General features: G+C 45.2%; 1 protein-coding gene across 1 annotated transcript in view; it reads left to right on the forward strand.

Moving 5' to 3' along the window:
• IFNAR2 (interferon alpha and beta receptor subunit 2) overlaps positions 1–20,669 on the forward strand; it is a 157,477-nt gene that overhangs the window by 37,734 nt on the left and 99,074 nt on the right. Inside the window, exons 3-5 of the mRNA XM_069202454.1 lie at positions 4,841–4,970; positions 8,187–8,362; positions 13,181–13,359. Of these exons, the coding sequence (XP_069058555.1) occupies positions 4,841–4,970; positions 8,187–8,362; positions 13,181–13,359 (485 nt within the window). The remainder of the gene's footprint in view (positions 1–4,840; positions 4,971–8,186; positions 8,363–13,180; positions 13,360–20,669) is intronic.

A 20,669-nucleotide genomic window follows, 5' to 3' on the forward strand; every position in this document is an offset into this window, starting at 1 on the left:
CCCTTGACCCCAAACAAGATGTCCCGGGCGTCGGGCGATAGGATTTCCACATCCCTGCTATTCATACTGTGGCATGATCCAGGAGGGAGCCCTCAAGAATAATGCAGTCTCGAATTGTTGAGGAGACCGGGTGCAATACCAGTACAAAATCTAACTGGGATTGTGTGCCTTTCAGTGCTCCAGGTGGCGAAGACACCAGACATCAAATAATCTGTGGTTTTCACAGAGCTCACGTAAGAGGGTTCTATCCCTATTATTGAATGAATGTGTCTATGGGGCCCATATGATTCAGTATGGTGTCCTATACCAGGTTCCAGCCTCCCATCACAACGTAGGAGAAATTGAGCTCTGTCAGTGATCTGTGGTCTGTAGAGGTAGGAAAGAAAGGTAAGTTTGGGGCTATTAGGAGCGTATAACAGACTTAACACTGACTACCTTGGAACCAACTCTGATTTTTGCGAAAGCAAAGTGGCCTTCACATCCATCCAGCTTTAGAGAACTGCACTAGGCATTGAGCAAAACAATTATGAGGGGTAGAAATGCCATGACGGAGGGTTAAGCCATGCGTGGACCCTGCTCAGGGGATGTGGGGTGAGAGTAGTTGCGGGCCATGCACTCAGAGGCCTATCAGACCCCTGTAGCAAATCCAAAGAAGGGGGACTGAATTAACACAGAGGTCAGGGAAGGTGGGATGAGGGCGGGAAAGGAGTAAATGATTGGGCAAATGGCAGGGAGAGGCTTCTATAAAGGAAGCAGTAGGCAAGAAAAATAGCCGTTGGTACTGTATCAGTCTGGGTGGAGGTAGTGTACGTGGGAATTAGTAAGGGTATGTACTGTGCATGTAACGGTCAGTGCCTGGTCTTTATTTTCCCAAGTGTCCGGGGCCATCTCTGGAGGACTGACAATAGCCTATAGGAGAGAGTACGCAACCACTGGAGCCAAAAAAGGAGACTAATGGGAGAAAAACAATACAGACAGAAATATTAATGGGAGGTACTAGAAAGCAGACTGCCTTAGGGGTACACAGGCATTAGAAGTCTGGAGTGTGATGTGTGAATGTCCACGTGTCCCAGCTGGCATTCATCAATGGTTGTGCAGGCTAGCGCCTGGGACACCTTCCACAGTCTGGTGTAAGGATGGGCATTGCTAGACAGGAGGGGGCAGGAGGAAGTCCTAGGCAAGAGAGAACACTGTGAGAACCCTAAGTAAAGAGGGCAAAGTAGAGGTGGAGACCACAGCTATCTCAGAGTGGCAGGAGGTGGAGGGGGGCTGGAAGAGCTACTGGCAAAGATCGAAGCAGGATGAAACCCTGCCAGATAGAGCACAAGCATTTACAGAAGAGAGAGCATATAAGGAAGACCTTGAACAGTGGTAACAGTAATATCAATCTTATCATCCGTGACAGCATCATTGAAGAAAGAAAGAAAACTGCATTACAACTCCATAGCATTATGCATCAATGAGTGTTTATCCACAAAGTGGGGAAATGAGAGGAAAAAGAGGGGGCGGTTTGGGGAGAGAAGGGAAGAATGGAAAGGGAGCGAGCTCTAGGGAAAGGAGTAAAGAAGATCAGGATGTAAAAAGGGTAAGGGGAGGGCAGAGAAGGAAAAGTACAAAGAATAAAAGAAAGACAAAAACGGGACACCCCTGGAATTGTGATACTCATTTGGCCCAGATGCTGGAGACTCAGGTGGGCAAAGTCTAGGGGTCAGTCCATGGGTTTATGGTGAGGCTATCTTGAGAAAAGGAAAGGGTTTTAGTAGTGACCTGGATTTGTTGCGCATAATGTCCTGGGTCATTTTTTTCACTCTCTTCGGTTCAAACTGTTTCCTATGGGATCGATCATGTGGATGTCCACATCAGTGAAAATCATTTCAGTGGCATCAGTGCCACCTGGCTCTTAAATAGTGCAGGGAGACGTTCATGCCGGTGTCACCAAGCAAGTCCAGGAAATGGATTGTGGTGAAGTAAAAGTAAAGTAATCTATGCAACATCACATTTGACTCAGTGATCTGTGAGGTCCGCTCAGAACAATATACAACATCTCCAAAGAAAATTCCTCCTACCCCTCAATAAAGGATCTAGAAGATTACCCTAAAGTGGTAAATGGGTAGTGCCAGGAAATTCATTGTCTTTTCAGTAATCTTACCCTAGAAAGATCACCTGCAACTCAATAGCGAGGAAATGGGGTTCAGGAAGAAGCTTATAAGGCAAAACCCAAGCATAGTCCACAGAACACACCAGGAGAGGCTCTTTTATTTCAACCATAAATGGTGAAAGGGCAGTCCCAAGAAAATCATAGACTCCTCATATGATAACAAAAGGAAGGTCACATACCTCTCAAAAGGGAATGTATTCTGTTCCACGTAGAAGCAGATACGGCACAGCCCTAGTAGATGTAACATAGAGGGTCAATGGATGTAAAGAATGCAGCAGATCTATGGGATCTGTGAATGATTTGCTTTTGTCCTGTTGGCTGGCATTACGAAAGATAAAATGCATTCTTTTGAATCCGATTGTCATTCTTAATATGACGACTGTCTATCAGATGCCTTTCAAAAGGTCTAAGAGTGTCAGCTGCTAGTAAGCAGCAGAGTGTTTCCAGTAAATTGACACAGACCTCAAGTTCATGGTTAATGTTTTTTGGCACAATGTAGGTCGTTTCTGCTTCATGCTGTCTGGCTGTCTGCATTTTGGTAGGCATTGTTTTCGTTTTTAATCTTTATGAACGGAAGTACATATTCTTTGGAATTTAACTGGATGAGAATACATGCAAAGGTGCTATAGAGTCACATTAAGTATACTTTGGATTCACAAAGGTACTGTCGTAGTTTGGACTCTTGCTCTGTGCAAGACTGATGGTCTCAGGATGACAGTACTTTCGTTTGTAGGTGACTAAGTTTCTTCCTACAACTAGTTGTAACTGTTGTCCAAACCTTACCGGCTTACTAGCAGTACCTCACCAGAAACACAATAGTAAAAGTTGATTTGTAGCAGTCGCTTACGCATGGACTCAAAGTAAGATCTCTCAGGGTTGTCGTGGTTAAACGGAAATTACCCTTTTCTCACAGATTTATTATGTCTCATACAAACAAAGGCAATAACACAGATGCAGTGAAGTTATAATAGTTTTTATTCAACATAACTGCAATTTGTGATAAGTTGCATGAACTGCAATGATTAGGATAATGAATATACCAAGCAACAGTATTGTGAAGAAGAGAGTCATTGGTATAAAGACCCCCACCATTGTGCAATATATGAAAGAAATATATGTATATGTATATGATGGAATAAGCCCTAATACCCTAAGGAGAATAGGTCTAACCTCCTACCTAAAAGGAGAGCTGGGTTCGTTAAACCTAATCTGCCAAAGCCGTGTCCATGAGAGGAGACCCCAACCCTCGTTACCTTGGAATGAGGTCTCTATCTCAGACTCCGCTGGGACACGAAGACTGGGTCAGCGTCAAGATGACTGCAGCATCGGTATCAGTGATGGTGGCGATGCCCTCTGATCGGAATCCCTCTGATTATCTGTCTAAAAGTGTGTTGTATTTATACAGATCTACAAGGTCCCCTGACATAAGTGTTATTCATAACAATAGATAACAGGCATGCTTGGGACGGCAATTAAATCAACAATCCCTCGAAAGTATAGAGAGGGAAAATCCCTAAGTGTGAATGCCTACTGTATGTTTGTCTTTCGTGCTTGATCTTGACGCCTTGGCGCAGTGACACTGATAATAGAACCCATAACAAGTGGCCTAACTATAAACAAGGCCGCCATCTTAACGGAAATAAATATTTAAATGGACTAAGACAGAGCAAGTTAAGTAGGCTAAAAGTCACTGGGTGACAGGGGCACGAGTTTACAAGCCTACGGCTAAGCTAACTCCTGTTATCCCGTTAAAACAAATTAGGATTCACTACAGTACCAGTTCACTGTTTCAAAGTACCAATTAGTGACCCGAAGGGCAAAGAAATTTGCAGGTGCAAATCGCACCTTTGTGACTCGCAAGGACAAGGTGACTTGAACCAAGCAGGCAGCAACCATTTATAAAATCTAAGATGTTAATTTCTGCTGCGAACAACGGGATAGGCAAATCGTGGTCCTGTGGATCATCTTTGCACACTCTCTTCGATGTTGCATCCCCAGTGGATCACCTGAAGGGCATTGTGACCCTTGATCCTTTAAGGTGTAGCAGTAGCAATGCCAACATATTGCAGATTGTGATGCTGAGCCCAAGGGCTGTTGCCCCATCTATGTTTTTGTCTCAGCAATTGCTGATATGCGCTGTGATCACCGACCCATTTACGTTAATCGGTCAGTTGGTAGGCCCCTCACGATGCACAGCAAATTATTTATTTTATTGTATTGTAATTGCAGTTATTTAGCGCTTACTAAGCCTGATAAGGTGTTGAGGTGCTTTACGATGAGTAGCACGCTACTCCAGAACCCAAAGTTAGTGATTAATACAGTAGTTGTGAATCCTCTGCTGCTCTGCCCCCTGCAGATCTGACCTGATTACTCCTGAATCCCTCCTTTTGAGTGATCACACATAAAGTGAACATGAATGCTTAAAACCAAAGTGTGTATTTCGTCACCTGGTATGGAGATGTCTTCACCAATCCGTTACCAGACCCCACAGATGCATTATAATACTTCTGAGTTTTGTGCTTGTTATTTTTATACACATTTGGCTGTATTTGATTGGATACTAATTTACATTTCAGTAAGCGAAGACTGTTTCGATTAGTAAAAAAAGCAATTTGTGCTCATAGTCCTGTTGAATTGTCTAAAACTGAGAGTGACGATGATGTCTTCCTTGTTTTTCTTCAGCCCTGGCTGTTCTTCCAGCACCAAGCAACGTCACCATGAGATCGGAGAATTTCCAGCACATTTTAACATGGAGTCCAGGGAATCCTTCCTGCACTCCTTCCTTCTACAGAGTGAAGTACACAAACATCAAGTATGTTGAATGGAGCTAAACTGACCATCCATCACAGTAAACTGAAATGAAAGTGCATTTACTTACCTGCCCTCCCCCCAACCCTCAAGGGAATTGACAAGTTTCTGCCTAGAAGGAGTCACCAGCTCTGTTTGTTTCTTTTAACATTTCCGCACAAACATACGCGTTGACTGAATCTTGCATTAAAATAACTGTAGAATATTCTGTCAGTGTGGAGTAACGCCCTGTGTTAATAATTGCTTTTTTAATTAAAACATTCTCAAGGTCCTGACTCCTTTTTTAGTTGAAGCACTTCTGAAACCAAATATTCATGGGTTTCTATCTTTGATTTGTGTCTCAGAAATGAGGCTGACAGTTGTTGGTAGAATTACCCAGTTGATAAACCTAGGTCATGCTTGCAAAGTGTCAAAGTGTTTACAGGTGTACACAGCAGATCTTGATCATAGACTGAAGCCGAGCAGAAAGTCACCTCCTAGTTCAGCCTCCCCCCCTGCCCACCTAGCCTTTGTCCCACCCCCCTGCTCCTGGTGCCTTCCAAATTTGTACCTCACACCGTGTCAAGCCATTTCCTCCTTTCCTGTCTCCTTGCTGTGTGGGATGAGTCAACCTTCCTTCCTCTTCCTTTCTCACCGCTTGGCCTGCTGATGCATGCAAGGTCCTCCCTACTCGCGGTCCCCTGTGTCAGTGACCTTCCCTTGCCTATCCCCGTCTTGCCTTCCCTCTCACAGTTCCCTCTGTGCGCCCCTCACTAACCGCCTCCTTTTATTGAGACAGTTCAAGAGAGAGTCACCTGCCAAGAATTCACTGGCAAAAAAATGGCACACCATGACATCTATTCATCTGTTTTGGGGTATGGAAACCCTGAGTAATGGAAAGGACTTGAACTCTCGTATTAGTGATCTTAGCATTCTGTAAAGTTGCTCTCTCTGTTCCTACCACGCACCAGTCCTTTGCTGACCCACTCCCCACCTGCTGATATTTCTCCTTGAGTCTGTATATGCTCTGCATGGTGTTGAAACTCTCAGGTGTTGCAATCAGTGGCTCGACTTTGCCGGGCCTTTACATTTAGTGGGTCAGACACATACGTATGATGCTTGGGATTGAGTTCTCATTTTGGGTGTACTCAACATCCATGATTTCGCAAGTTTATTTGGGTTTGCATTTTTTATTTGTGACTCAAGTCTGTAAGTATATGGGAGTCACCTCCCAAGTGAATGGAAAATAAAGTTTACTAGTGTACGGTTCTTCTCGAGCTACCACTCAGGGAAGGGAAGCTTTCTCTCACCTGGCATGGTCCCCCTTCAATGCCCCGAAAGTATGTTTATATGGGTAGGACTGGCAGAAAAGGTAATTTATGAAAGCGAAGATTCTGCCACTATGGTGCATTTGCAGATTTATTGTTAGAGGGAGGTTTGTGGGTGTTTGAATGGTGTACATGGGAAGGAAGTGAAGGTATTAATTTACCCTTGGCAGATAAATTCCCACTCTAGAAAGACGTGGAGATTTACTCCTGTCAAGGGCAGAAGACAGTGCATTTCTAGACTGCGAACATAGAAATGCTGTATATTTAATAGAGGTGTATGGATTCAGGGTTCCCAATTCGGAAAATGCTTTACCGCTGAAGAAAAAAATATATAGAGGTTAAATATGCTTATGTACAATCCTGTCGTATTTCTACATGCTGCATTTTCTACCTGCTGAGAATCCTGTGTACATTATTTTTAGGTCTCTCCTCAAACAACCTGTGCACTTTCGCTTGCAAGGCGTGTTGTTATCTTACTGTGGGTTTAAAGCCCACCTGCTGCTTACCATTGGTTGGCTTCCTTCTCACTCTCATTTGCTTGCTTGTTTATCTGCTTTTTGTGGGCTTTCCTTCCTCTTTTTGTGTTTGTGTCTCTCCTGGAGCATGGGCGTATTATTTGTTTTTTTTCCACTCCGTTTTTCAGGCGCTACTTTTTTATCTTATTGTTTAGGCACTCTGCCTGAGTGTATGTGATTCGTAGCTGTCTCCCTCGTGTACTTATCCCCTTTATTGTAATCCCTCAGTTGCTGTTTTTGCTTCTACCCTGCCTAACTTCCCTTGCCATTCTTACTAGACAAGTAATCCATGTCCATTTCCTCCTCCGCAACCCCACCCACCCTTCATTGTTCATTTTGCTTCCCCTGCCCCCAACACCCATCCCCCATTGTTCATGTGTTTCCTCAGCACCTCCGACTCACTTTGTTGGCTATGTTTCCATGAAGTACAGCAACGCTAAAAATGTTACCAAATTCCTCTCATAGGTAAGACCAATAAGCATTGCCAATTCTCATGGGCGTAGCTCGGGGTGGGGGGGAGGGGGTTACTTCCCCATAATAAATGTCTAATTTAGCAAATAGTTGGGTACAGGAGCTTTCGGTTGGGTATGGTAAGGTCTCTGTCGGATTTCATGTTGGATTTTTAAGTACTCACTCAGACAAAAACAAACACACATACATCTCATCTCTGGTTTGACGGCCTTAAAACATGGTTATTTTACAAAACACTGTGTTTTAAGTACCCTTCACATTCCACACTCTTTTTCCCTTTCCACTGGCCCTTAAAGCCCCTCTCATGCACGGCTTCTCATATAAAGGTTAACATGATATTCCAGTGTGATTGTCGGAAAATTTGAAGCTCACACCCTTTCATTCTTACTGACCAAGCTACACCCCTGCCAATGCTTGTTTTGGCAGTTAGCTCCCCTGGTAGCAACTGCTAGCCTAGAATCGCTTGTGACTTCGAACATTTAGGAATTTGCTCCAAATGCAATCTTTATTTGTTTATTTTTGTTGTGTCTATTTGCAAACCTTTTGTGAATGAGACCCAGTCATCAAAAGAACAAGTCTGGTCCACTAGACAAATATGCGCATGTTCACCTTGGTGGTCGTCCCTTTGTGGTAATCAGCCCATCCCTGTCCCTTTTTTGTTACCTCGCTAGGGATAAGATTGCTCTTCCTTGCTGTTTCTGAAATCTTCATGAATGCCATGTTTGTGCCTTATATTGCCCCGTGCCCAGCGAACGTGCAAAGTTGCACTGCATTGGTTTTTTTTTTTCCCCATGTTCAAAATATGACTGGAAATATGTTTAGCATGTTTGCCAAGACATTTATTGTTAATAGAAGTGTTCTTAACAAGTGAGGATGAAAAGCGTGAACTCGCTGCACTTGTTTACTTTTCTTTGTTTTCATTTCAAGTGGAAACCGGAAGTGGCACTTTCCTGAGCACTGCGCAAACACATCATTTCTGAGTTGTGACCTGACCAGTGAGCTCACAGATATCAATGGATCCTATTTAGTGCAAGTGCAGTGTCTGCAAGCCTTGCGGAATATATCTCAGGAGGCGACAGCTCAGTTTGAACCACTTGCACACAGTAAGTTCTCTCTTCACAGGTTCTAATGTGGTTTAGCATTTTTCTAGTGCGTTGTGGGACCTGTTGTGATGAGCGACTGGAATGAGATAGCCGAGGTCAGGTGAATTGTGCAGCACCATCGCCCAGTTCTTACTGCCTTATTTTGCTTTGCGTAACCCAGAGTTCACAGTTTACCGTTTTCATTTCCAAAGAAGAAACAATTCTGAATAATGCATCAAATGTGCTGTGTACAGAGCAGTCGCATCTCACGCACTTTTAGATCTTATTGGTTTATACAGTATCCAATATCCCATTCGCTGCTAAGCCTTCCCCCCGCCTCCCCTGTGCTAAGCTGTTTTTTGGCTCTTACCCCATAAAAACGCTGTCCCACTTGTGTGGCCGGGCCGAGTATTGTGACCGAAACGGATCAAACCAAGGACACTGGGAGCGCTTGTGTGGAGATTCCTATTGACCTCGGTTGGATCCATTCCTGTCGCTGTTACTAGGGCAGGTCACAAATGTGGGGCAGAGTTTTTATCAGCACAGGTGGAGCAATGATGGGTGGTAGGAATGTTGTGGATTCCTGCAGATTCCATCAGTGTCCATCACAGAAATGTAGGGGAAATGCGTGGCTTTAGGCAAAGTTGGGGGTTTGCAGGACATTGTGAGTAAGAAACTGGTGTGGGGTGCATTTGAAGCCCACCACCCTGGACTTTCCCAGATGTCTACTTTTCAGAAGTGACTGTGTCTGATAGGTTTTTCCAGGTAGCAGCCTACCCAACCCCAAAAAGTGCAGCCGTTCACCATTGCAAGTGGGATGATATTAGCCAAGCTCTGCTGACCCATATGTGAAATCAACAGAGTCAGATCTCCTTTTCCTTGCCGTTGGGATGAGATGCTTTAGTCAGCAAGTGGGGCACAATAACTGTGCCCATTGTGGGGGTGGGGGCATTGCCATGCCCATTCTGGACATCCCCCACCCCTAATAGTCCCTGGTGCCAGAAGGCTTTCTGCCCCCTGGGGGGGGGGGGGCAGATCTGGGGCTATTGCCTCCATCTACTCCCCAAGGTGTGCAGAAAGACTGTGGCCATTTTATTGGGGGGGTGGGGGCATTGTCATGCCAATTCTGGGCAGCCCACACCACTACACTAATAACAAAAAACATGTCCCTGGTGCCTAGCAGGCTTTCTGCCTCCCCGGGGGCAAAAAGACTGTGGCCACTTTTTTTTGGGTGGAGGGGGCAGTGGACTATTGCCTCCATCTGCCCTCCGGGAGGGCAGAAAGACTGAAAAAACAGAGGGTGTGAAATCCCTTGCCCAAGGTCCCGCTCCCCCTCCCTGGTGTCTAGTGGAGTGGATTCCTGCTTGGGGATCACCCTCCTTGGGTGATCCCCAAGCAGGGATCCACCTAGGAAGTGTACCATTGGAAAGGGGAGACTCTGCCCTTTCCAGTGATACCTCTTGCATCTGGATTGGTGCTCGGGAGGCTGATATGGCCCCAAGTGCACCGATGTAGAGCACTTTCGTTTTCAAGGCAATGACGTCAGCTCACCGCTGCATGCAAAAAAAGCCTTGGGAGCCGAGGAAGCTCTTCTCAAGCTCCCAAGACTGTTTCTTTGCAAAGGAAATCCCTCTGGTGCCCTCACCAGAGGGATTTCAAGTGCCATGTTATTGGATGGCCAGAGCCGTCCGACGCACATGAGCACTGCAGCCTTGGATGGTTCCCAGCCGTCCGACGCATGGAACTGGTTAATCAGTTGTGCATGTCAGTAGTTACCACTGTGTCCTCATATGAAATCTACTTCAAGGAAGGTGATCCCACAGTCAATAATACAGGTAAGGACAGTAATTGATCTGAAGGGTAGTCATGCCTGTGTAAGAAAATGCCGCACATGGAATATCTAGTTTTGCCTTTTTGGATTACACTGTTGGTGTACAGTACCTCGTTCTTTAAGATACTTTCCATATTCTTCAGAGCTGCAATCTCTTAGGGCCATTTTTGGATTTCCCCAACGCAACAAAAGAACATTCAGTTTAAACATTTCCCAGAGTGAAGAATTGTAATGCCATTTGCTATTTATGTTTTTTAAACATCTAATGACACACCCAGCAACAACCCAGACTCTCAGTGATCATTCCAGCACCTTTATCCATATACTTGACCTTCATGTAATTAATTTTGTCAGTTAATTGTGTCATACGACTATCACATAAAATTCTGGCATGTCTTGAATATTCTTCTTCTCAATCTGATATATTTTGGTGCATTTCTAAACACCAGGAATATCTAAAGCGTGCAGAATCAGATAAAAAATTGTTAGATAAATGTTTACTAGAAGCATACATGCTGTGTCATTAAGATGGTTACCCTTCCAGGTCATTACTATTCCAGTTCTGGACTTTTGTGTGATATTCTAATGTATCCTTTTATTATTGCTTTGCTTCCATTGAACAAATTAGATGAACACATCTGAAATGAATGATGTTTAGGTGAAAAGTTCAGGATAAGAGGCACTGAGTGTAAAGACATGCAGGTGTCTTTTGACTGTGCTATTGCCCATCTTACTGTGGAGGACTCAAATCACACTTGTATTTCTCTCTCAGTTGGAGTACTGTATTGGTCATATAAACTTTGTCAGCTTCACAACTGAACTGCAGCTGTGGCAGGGGCACCAACTCTGCCTAATTTCAGTAATCCACTATTATGGCAGACTTTTTTCCCCTGAAAACATTCCCATCTGCAATATTGGTTGGGAGCTGAAGGCTTGAGGGGAGGAGAGAAAACGGGGTTGATTTAATGATAAGTCCACTATGTCTGTTGACATGTAGGACTTGTCTTCAGTTTGTATGAGTAGTGGAAGTTGACTTCGAGGAGAGTTGCCTCCAGTAAAGGCGAAGGAAAGAGAGGAAAGAAAAGAGAAAGAGGAATGAGACAAGGAAGAGGGGGAGCTGGAAGCCGAGGACGGATGGATGAAATAAGGCGGCTGGGCCCATGTACGTATTGGCAAGGGGAAGACAACAGGAAAAGGAGGGAGGAGGGAGGGGTGAGGGGAAGAGGCAGAATTCATTTCAGGAATCAAAAAAACAAATGTCCCTGACACACTGAGAATTTGCACGTAACATTTGGTGTACACTTAAGAGGTTTCCCTGCCCAGGAATAATATGGTTTCTGCAGCTGTTCCAGCCAGAAAGGACACCGAAGGAAATAATGGCCATTGTTATTTGGGTGACCTTTCATGGCCATTTCTGGTGGTGTGCTCCTAGATCTGTTACACAGGAAATGGCATAATGCTCCTTTGGTTGCAACCCTAAGCTTGGAGAGGTGATTCAGCTTCATAGTTGATATCTTAGGTCCTCTTCCTAGTCACACTTAGTCACTTCATTTGGCCAGGGTGCCATCTTTTTGTTTTTTTTTGTTTTTGGTAGGCATGCATTTGAGATGCAAAGAAACTTTAACAACTATGGCTTCAATCTTCATACTAAATTTTACCAGAAGAAGAAACTAAATTGTTGTGAGATACAGAGGTCTGCAACAGTTCCTAATTTAGTTCACTCATGGTGACTAAAGTTGATTTGGCTGCCTGTATGGCTAACAAGATTATTGAGATCACTCTATCCACCATAAAGGATTGGGATTACTGTAAGTGCACAGCTCATCACCTCCTGCACGGCTCACAGCATTATTCAGATCACTCTTGCTAAGAAAAAATTAAGAACACTGTAAATGCACAACTCATCACCTCCTAATAACAAATATTGTGTTCCGCAGCTTCAGTTTGAGGACCTTGGGCAATGTTGGCGGTAGTAGATCTGGGTTTATTGTGAGTGACCTGGAAACCGATCTAGTCATTCATCGTTTGTGGCTACAGCTTTTTACTTAGTGTTCTATGTGTCAAGTAGTTGTAATTGCTTAAAGCATGGGGTTCACATAAGGCATTGGCACCATTTATATTTGCTATTATTTCTACATGTGGGTCACATGCATAGAGGAAGACTAATTGGGTTTAACAACCGATTATGCTTACACATTGAATAGCTAGGGTTCTACATGAAAAATGTTCAGCAACAAAATAAGATTGGAATCCGTAGTCTAGCAGACTGAGACTTCAACTGAGAAAGACCATACAGGCACTGTTATTAAACCAGAGCAATTGCAGTTGTAGGTTCTCCTCAAAATACAAAGGGGGTTATTCTAACTTTGGAGGAGGTGTTAATCCGTCCCAAAAGTGACGTAAAAGTGACGGATTTACCACCAGCCGTATTACGAGTCCATTATATCCTATGGAACTCGTAATACGGCTGGTGGTATATCCGTCACTTTACCGTCACTTTTGGGACGGATTAACACTCCTCCAAAGTTAGAATAACCCCCAAAGTGTTCTTTGGGAAAATATGACACGGTCTGAAACGTGAAATTGATAATTCTAGTTTCTTAAAGTACAGAGGTTCTCATGTACATGTTATTGTAAACAAATGTGCTCTTGTATATTGTGCTTGTCCATTTCTGTCACCAGAGTAATGCATTCAGAAGATCCGATTGAGCTGTTTTCAACATGATGACATTAAATTGTTAGCTGCTTGCAGAAGAATACAATACCATGTGAAGCACACGAGTAATGGACTTTTTTTCTATTTTAGCTTGACATTTTAAAAGGGTGCACCTGTTTGACCATGTACACTGATGATGAAAAATTAACAGAGTCTGATGAAAACTGTAAATCGTTGTTATATTTTTTTGGTCTGAAACACTGTTTTAAGCAGAAGCAGTTATGTATGTACACATGTTGGAATTGTGGTTCATAACAGGAAATATAACATGGTGATTAATTTCTTCATGCAGCAGTCCTAGGTCCACCAGCTGTTCACATTTCTGCGTGTAAGAGTTGCATTAACATCACACTCCAGTCCCCTGTATCATACTTGAAGTCTAAGGACAAGAGCAAGAGGAGATCTCTGATAGATGTGTATCATTCGCTGAGTTATATAATAACGTTGCAGGGACATGGACTTCTGAAGGAGGTAATGTATGATGTGTCTCTTTGGTGTAAGTGTCTTGTACTTAGTCCTCCAAATGAACCCTCTTAAAATGTATGGTTCTACATATTATTATATATCTGGTGTTCATCTAGTCATCACCAGTCTATTGTTCGACTTAGAGATAGCTAGATAAAAATCAGCTGTATATTAATATGAAAAAACATAGAATTATTAGAGGAGTTACTTTCTTTTTCTTTTTCACATCACTGCATGCTGATAGTTGTATTACTGGTTTAATTCTTGTAACATTGTATGTTGCTACTGATGGTAAATTAGTACACTAGCTTGATGCACCAGCTGGATAGATCTCTGTACAAGCTGCAGGTCTTATCGTCAGACACCATCCTGGGAAGTTAACATTTTGCCTAGCTGAGATTGATAGAATGATTACCATTAAATCAGGTGTTACTATTGCCCTTTTCTTCGATCTCTTTGATGCTTTTGTTATTTGAAATAGATTCAAGACTACGCAGCCTTGGTGTCTGACACACAGATATTCAGTAGCGCTGGCCAGGTTTCTGAACAGCACCGTGGACACTGCCACTCATATTTTACAAATCAAGTATTACATGTTTGAGATCTTTCAGTCACTTCCAAACTCCTACATAGATCCACTTCTGTGATAGTTGTTGGTGGCTAATTTCAAACAAAAGAAGGAAATTAAAAATTTCAAGCAGAAGAATGGCAACAGAGCTCTATTTGCAGATTTTGGATGCAATTAGCACTAGAAATTGTCTTAAAAACATGTCGAGCATTCTTTCTTAATCGCTACTGTGCACTAACCAGGTCAGAGACTAATTTGAAGTGAGACGGTCGATCGAAAAATAAGATACAGTGGCACACATTTTTACAGCAAGATCTGGATATATGTTTATAATTAATTACAAAACACTTTGAAATAGCTGGTATTCCTGCTCTGGATATACCAACATACGGACACACCTGTTTGTGGTGAGTAGGGTAATTTACATCAAAAAGATCATTCTATCTAAATCTTGCTTCCTGTTCCTAATTTGTATCCCGAAGGGTTTCTTAAAAATAGAGTTAGCTATTAGATACTCATCTACTGGAATAGGAATGCCACGATTCTAGTCTGACCATATCAACATTTAGAGTCAAAGTGAATTGAGTGGGCCAGACCAGATCTAAGAAAATATTGCTGAGCATCATCCTTGGAGATAAATTAGTCTTTATTCAATTCAGTTCAATAATCTTTATTTTGGCAAATTAATATAAAAAGCCTTTATTGGCACCAGAACACGGGGCTCTACTGTATCCTGCCATCACTCTTGAATTGTCTGTTGTTTTGTATAGGCCAACATCTACAGGAGTTGAACATCCAAGTAGTTAGCTGTTTGATTCAAGTATGGATCGCTGTGATATTTTGTCATACATTACAAATATACATGGCTTATATCAGTATAATAGTTGTTGGTTACTTTACATTTTGCAAGTTATTTGTTTAACCAGCGATTTAATGGCTTAATGTAGGAAAATGGCCCTTTGCAGTTACCCCCCCACTTTTTGCCTGATATTGATGCTGACGTGATTGAGAGTGTGCTGGGATCCTGCTAACCAGGCCCCAGCACTAGTGTTCTTTCCCTTAAAAAATGTACCATTGTTTCCACAATTGGCACCCCTCTGGCACACAGGTAAGTCCCTTGAAAAAGGTACCAGTGGTACCAAGGGCCCTGTGACCAGGTAAGGTCCCTAAGGGCTGCAGCATGTGTTGTGCCACCCTAAGGGACCCCTCACCTAACACATGCACACTGCCATTGCAGATTATGTGTGTTGATGGGGAGAAAAAGACAAAGTCGACATGGCATCCCCCTCAGGGTGCCATGCACACAAAACACTGCCTGTGGCATAGGTAAGTCACCCCTCTAGCAGGCCTTAAACCCCAAGGTGCACTATACCACAGGCGAGGGCATAGCTGCTTGAGCAATATGCCCCTACAGTGTCTAAGTCTATTCTTAGATATTGTAAGTACAGTGTGGCCATATTAAGTGTATGGTCTGGGAGTTTGTCAAAACAAACTCCACAGGTCCATAATGGCTACACTAAATACTGGGAAGTTTGGTATCAAACTTCTCAGAATAATAAACCCACACTGATGCCAGTGTTGGATTTATAAAAAAATGCACACAGAGGGCATCTTAGAGATGCCCCCTGTATTTTACCCAATCCTCTAGTGTAGGACTGACTGGCCTGTGCCAGCCTGCCACTAGCAGATGAGTTTCTGACCCACTGGAGTGAGGGCCTTTGTGCTCCCTGGGGCCAGAAACCAAGCCTGCGCTGGGTGGAGGTGCCTCACACCTCCCCCCTGCAGGAACTGTAACACTTAGTGGTGAGCCTCAAAGGCTCAGGCTTCGTGTTACAATGCCCCAGGGCACTCCAGCTAGTGGAGATGCCCAGCCCCGGATCAGGGCCAATAGGGATAGAAATGTGCTCCCCTTCCCAAAGGAGTGAGCACAAGGAGGGTGTAGCCACCCTCAGGGACAGTAGCTACTGGCTACTGCCCTCTGACCCCTAAAACACCCCTAAATCTTGTATTTAAGGGCTTCCTGAACCAAGCTAGTAAAATTCCTGATGACCTCACAAGAAGAAGGACTGCTTAGCGGAAACCCCAGCAGAGAAGGAAAGAAGACAACAACTGACTTGGCCTCAGCCCTACCGGCCTATCTCCTGCTTCAAAGAACCTGCAGAAGAAAAGCGACGTGTCCTGTAGGTCCAGCGACCTCTGAAAAACCTTCAGAAGACTTCCTGACACACAGAGGATCAAGAACTCCCGTTGACAGCGGCCCTGTCCAAAGAAGAACAGAAGAAGAAACGTCTTCTGAAGGACTCCCACCTCACTTCAGAAGCGTGAGTCCTAACCACTCTGCACCTGACACCCAAGCCCAGGTGGCCCAACCAACCAGAGAGGACCCCCAGGCGACGGCGACCAAGTGCCTACCCTGGGTTGACCTCTCCACCCCTCCATGACGACGCCTGCAGTGGGAATCCCGAGGACCCCCCTGACCGCGACTGCCCTGGACGAAGATAAATGACGCCAAAGGACCCACTGCACCCGCAGGCCTTGGAGAAAATGACACCCGGTGCAGCGACGATCAACAGGCGGCCCTCTTCCCTGTCTGACCTCCGTCCGGATTACGAGGTTGCACACTGCCAGGCTTTCCGTGGCGGTCACCACACCACAAAAAGCCTTGCGGTCACGGACCCGGCGACAGGAATCTTCATTCCTTTCGCCGGCACACACACACACGTTAGCACACATCCTCCCCCACCCGTCCATGCACTCACAGGCACCCCTTCATGCACGCACGCACGTCTGCATTCACATACACAACCATTCAGCATATGCATACATGCACTCCGACACATCCACTCACTCGCATTCATCCATGCAGACACCTCCATACACGCGTACATACACGCACACACACATACACTCGCAAACACGCATGCATTCAGCACCCAAACACACCACAGACCCCCTCCCCCCCTTTCGGACGCCCACTTACCTCTTCCATTGAGGAGGACTTCCGGGAGGGGATGGGTCCTTGCGGTCTTCCCTCTCCATCACCACCACGCCAGCAGGACACTGCCGAGCTGTATTACGGCTCCTAATACGGAGGGCGGAGTCATGCTGGCGTGGCGGTGACGGAGAGGGAACAGCCTCTGCACCGCCGACCGCCAGAATGAATGATGGCTGCTCACCACCTCAAAAATGGCGGTGAGCAGCCACCACTCGTAATTTGGCGGTCCACGTTTTTAATTTTTCACATTTTTTTACAGTATCTATATATATATATATATATACATATATATATATAAATATATATATATATATATATATAATCGGTGTTTTTAAAGTCAATCTGTAAATGAGAAAAGATATGTTGTTGTAGGAAAATGCCACTGTTAACATTATTACCCCCTAACTTTTTGCCTTTTGTTGATGCTAGTTATGATTAAAAGTGTGTTGGGACCCTGCTAACCAGGCCCCAGCACCAGTGTTCTTTCCCTAAAACTGTACCTTTGTCTCCCCAATTGGCACAGCCCTGGCACACAGATGAGTCACTTGTAAAAGGTACCCCTGGTACCAAGGGCCCTGTGGCCAGGGAAGGTCTCTAAGGGCTGCAGCATGTATTATGCCACCCTGGGGACCCCTCACTCAGCACATGCACACTGCCTCACAGCTTGCGTGTGCTGGTGGGGAGAAACAGACTAAGTCGACATGGCACTCCCCTCAGAGTGCCATGGCCCCAACCCACTGCCTGTGGCATAGGTAAGTCACCTCTCTAGCAGGCCTTACAGCCCTAAGGCAGGTTGCACTATACCACAGGTGAGGGCATAGCTGCATGAGTACTATGCCCCTACAGTGTCTAAGCAAATTCTTAGACATTGTAAGTGCAGGGTAGCCATAAAGAGTATATGGTCTGGTAGTTTGTCAAACAGGAACTTCGCAGTTCCATAATGGCTACACTGAATACTGGGACGTTTGGTATCAAACGTCTCAGCACAATAAATCCACACTGATGCCAGTGTGGGATTTATTGAGAAATACTCACAGAGGGCATCTTAGAGTGCTAGGCTGACCGGTTTCTGCCAGCCTGCCACATCCAGACGGGTTTCTGGCCACATGGGGTGAGTGCCTTTGTGCACTCTGTGGCCAGAAACAAAGCCTGTCCTGGGTGGAGGTGCTAACACCTCCCCCCTGCAGGAACCGTAACACCTGGCGGTGATCCTCAAAGGCTTAAGCCTTGTGTTACAGTGTCCCAGGGCACTCCGGCTAGTGGAGATGCCCGCCCCCTGGACACAGCCCCCACTTTTGGCAGCAAGTCCGGAGGAGATAATGAGAAAAACAAGGAGGAGTCACCCTCCAGCCAGGACAGCCCCTAAGGTGTCCTGAGCTGTGGTGAGCCCTTCCTTAGAAAATCCTCCATCTTGCTTTGGAGGATTTACCCCAATAGGATTAGGGATGTGCCCCTCCCCCCCACAAAGGGAGGAGGCACAAGGAGGGTGTAGCCACCCTTAGGGACAGTAGCCATTGGCTACTTCCCTCTAAACACATCCCTAAATCTAGTATTTAGGGGCGACCCTGAACCCAGGAAATCACATTCCTGATGACCTAAAGAAGAAGGATTGTTGACCTGAAAGCCCAGCAGAGACGACGGAGACGACAACTGACTTGGCCCCAGCCCTACCGGCCTGTCTCCAGACTCAAAGAACCTGCAACAGCGACGCATCCAGCGGGACCAGCGACCTCTGCCGACTCAGAAGACTGCCCTGCACCCAAAGGACCAAGAAACTCCAGTGGACAGCGGCTCTGTCCAGGCAACCAAGAAGAGACCAACTTTAAAGGGACTCCAGCCTCACTCCTGAAGTGTGAGTCCCCAACACTCTGCACCCGACGACCCCGGCCCGTGCCTAGAGAAGCCAACACTGCAGCGAGGACCCCCAGGTGACTTCCACGACGTGTCCAACCTGAGACGACCTTCCTGCACCCCCACGGCGACGCCTGCAGAGAGAATCCAGAGGATCCCTCTGACCGCGACTGCCTGGTCACAAGGAATCTTACGCCTGGAAGAAGCACTGCACCCGCAGCCCACCGGCCCGTGAGGAACCAACTACTGGTGCAGAAGTGACCAGCAGGCGGCCCTCATCTTTGCCCAGTCAGTGGCTGGCCCGAGAAGCCCCCGTGCCCTGCCTGCAAAGCCGAGTGACCCCCGGGTCCCGCCATTGGTTTCAATACAAAACCCAACACCTACTTCGCACATTGCACCCGACCTCCCCTGTGCCGCTGAGGGTGTATTTTGTGTGCCTGTTTGTGACCCCCCAGTGCTCTACAACCCCCCCGGTCTGCTCCCCGAAGACGCAGGCACTTACCTGTTAGCAGACTGGAACCGGAGCGCCCCTAGTCTCCATAGGCGCCTATGTTATTTGGGCCCCTCTTTGACCTCTGCACCTGACTGGCCCTGTGTTGCCGGTGCTGGGTGTTTGGAGTTGACTTGAACCCCCAACGGTGGGCTGCCTGTGCCCCGGAGACTGAACTTGTAAGTGCTTTACTTACCTGCTGAACTAACTTGTACTTACGTCACCCAGGAACTGTTGATTTTTGCAGTGTCCACTTTTGAAATAGCTTATTGCCATTTTTTCCAAAACTGTGTACCTTACTGTTTTTATTTAAAGTTCCATACTTACCTATGCCAAGTACCTTACAATTTGTATATTTACTTGAATTCTGAATCTTGTGGTTCTAAAATAAAGAAAATAATATTTTTCTATATAAAAACCTATTGGCCTGGAGTTAAGTCTTTGAGTGTGTGTTCTCATTTATTGCCTGTGTGTGTACAACAAATGCTAAACACTACCCTCTGATAAGCCTACTGCCCGACCATACTACCACAAAATAGAGCATTAGTATTATCTTTTATTGCCATTATCAACCCATAACGGGAACCCTTGGACTCTGTGCACACTATCTCTCACTTTGAGATAGTACATACAGAGCCAGCTTCCTACGGTTGTCCTCCAAACAGCTTTCCTTTAAATGTATGTAGCCTGACAGAAGGAGGTTGCGTACCTATCCTTTTCTGAGTACCTATCCTTTTCCTGTGCCTCCACACAAAAATGGATATATCCAAAACTCTTGGTGCTAAAGAACCATAAGCAGGTATACCCCACAAAAAGGAGGTTACGCAGCAGTGGTGTCCAACATGCTGCTGGTACCATGAGAGACGATGAGGGCATGGGCCCTAATTTTCAGTCACACTTAAATGCCTTAGCCAAGACATCCATTCAGTACTAATAAATCTTCTTTCTGTCTGTTAATGTCTATTCTTCCCATTTCTGCCGAGGTTTTTTAAGGTTAGCTGATGCAAAGGAGAGCCAAAATATCGATTAGTACCCGAGTCTTTGCAGACAGTGGTTGACAACATAGAAATTCCAGACACTGTGTGCTCTGATGTCTCTGCGCATCTACCTGCAAGAGGGTTCCCAGTGACCAAAGGGGAAATGAACGTCATGTAGAGAGTGATCTGATATCCACTACCTAAATCTATTATTCATGGCATCCAGCAGATGACAAAGTGGGCTGTTCAGTAGGTCCACACCTGTTGACCCATCTGCCCAGTATGATCCATACCAACACATTGATATGTCCTTATTCTGAGCATATGAAATGGTTTCAGGGTAGCCTACCACACATAACAGCACAAATGAAGATATGTACGTTGATATTATCAGGGCAGGCATTACCCGCTTTGGAAGAAAATTCCTTTCATCTA

This window comes from Pleurodeles waltl, chromosome 8 (genome assembly GCF_031143425.1).
Source record: "Pleurodeles waltl isolate 20211129_DDA chromosome 8, aPleWal1.hap1.20221129, whole genome shotgun sequence".
Classification (NCBI taxonomy): Eukaryota; Metazoa; Chordata; class Amphibia; order Caudata; family Salamandridae; genus Pleurodeles; species Pleurodeles waltl.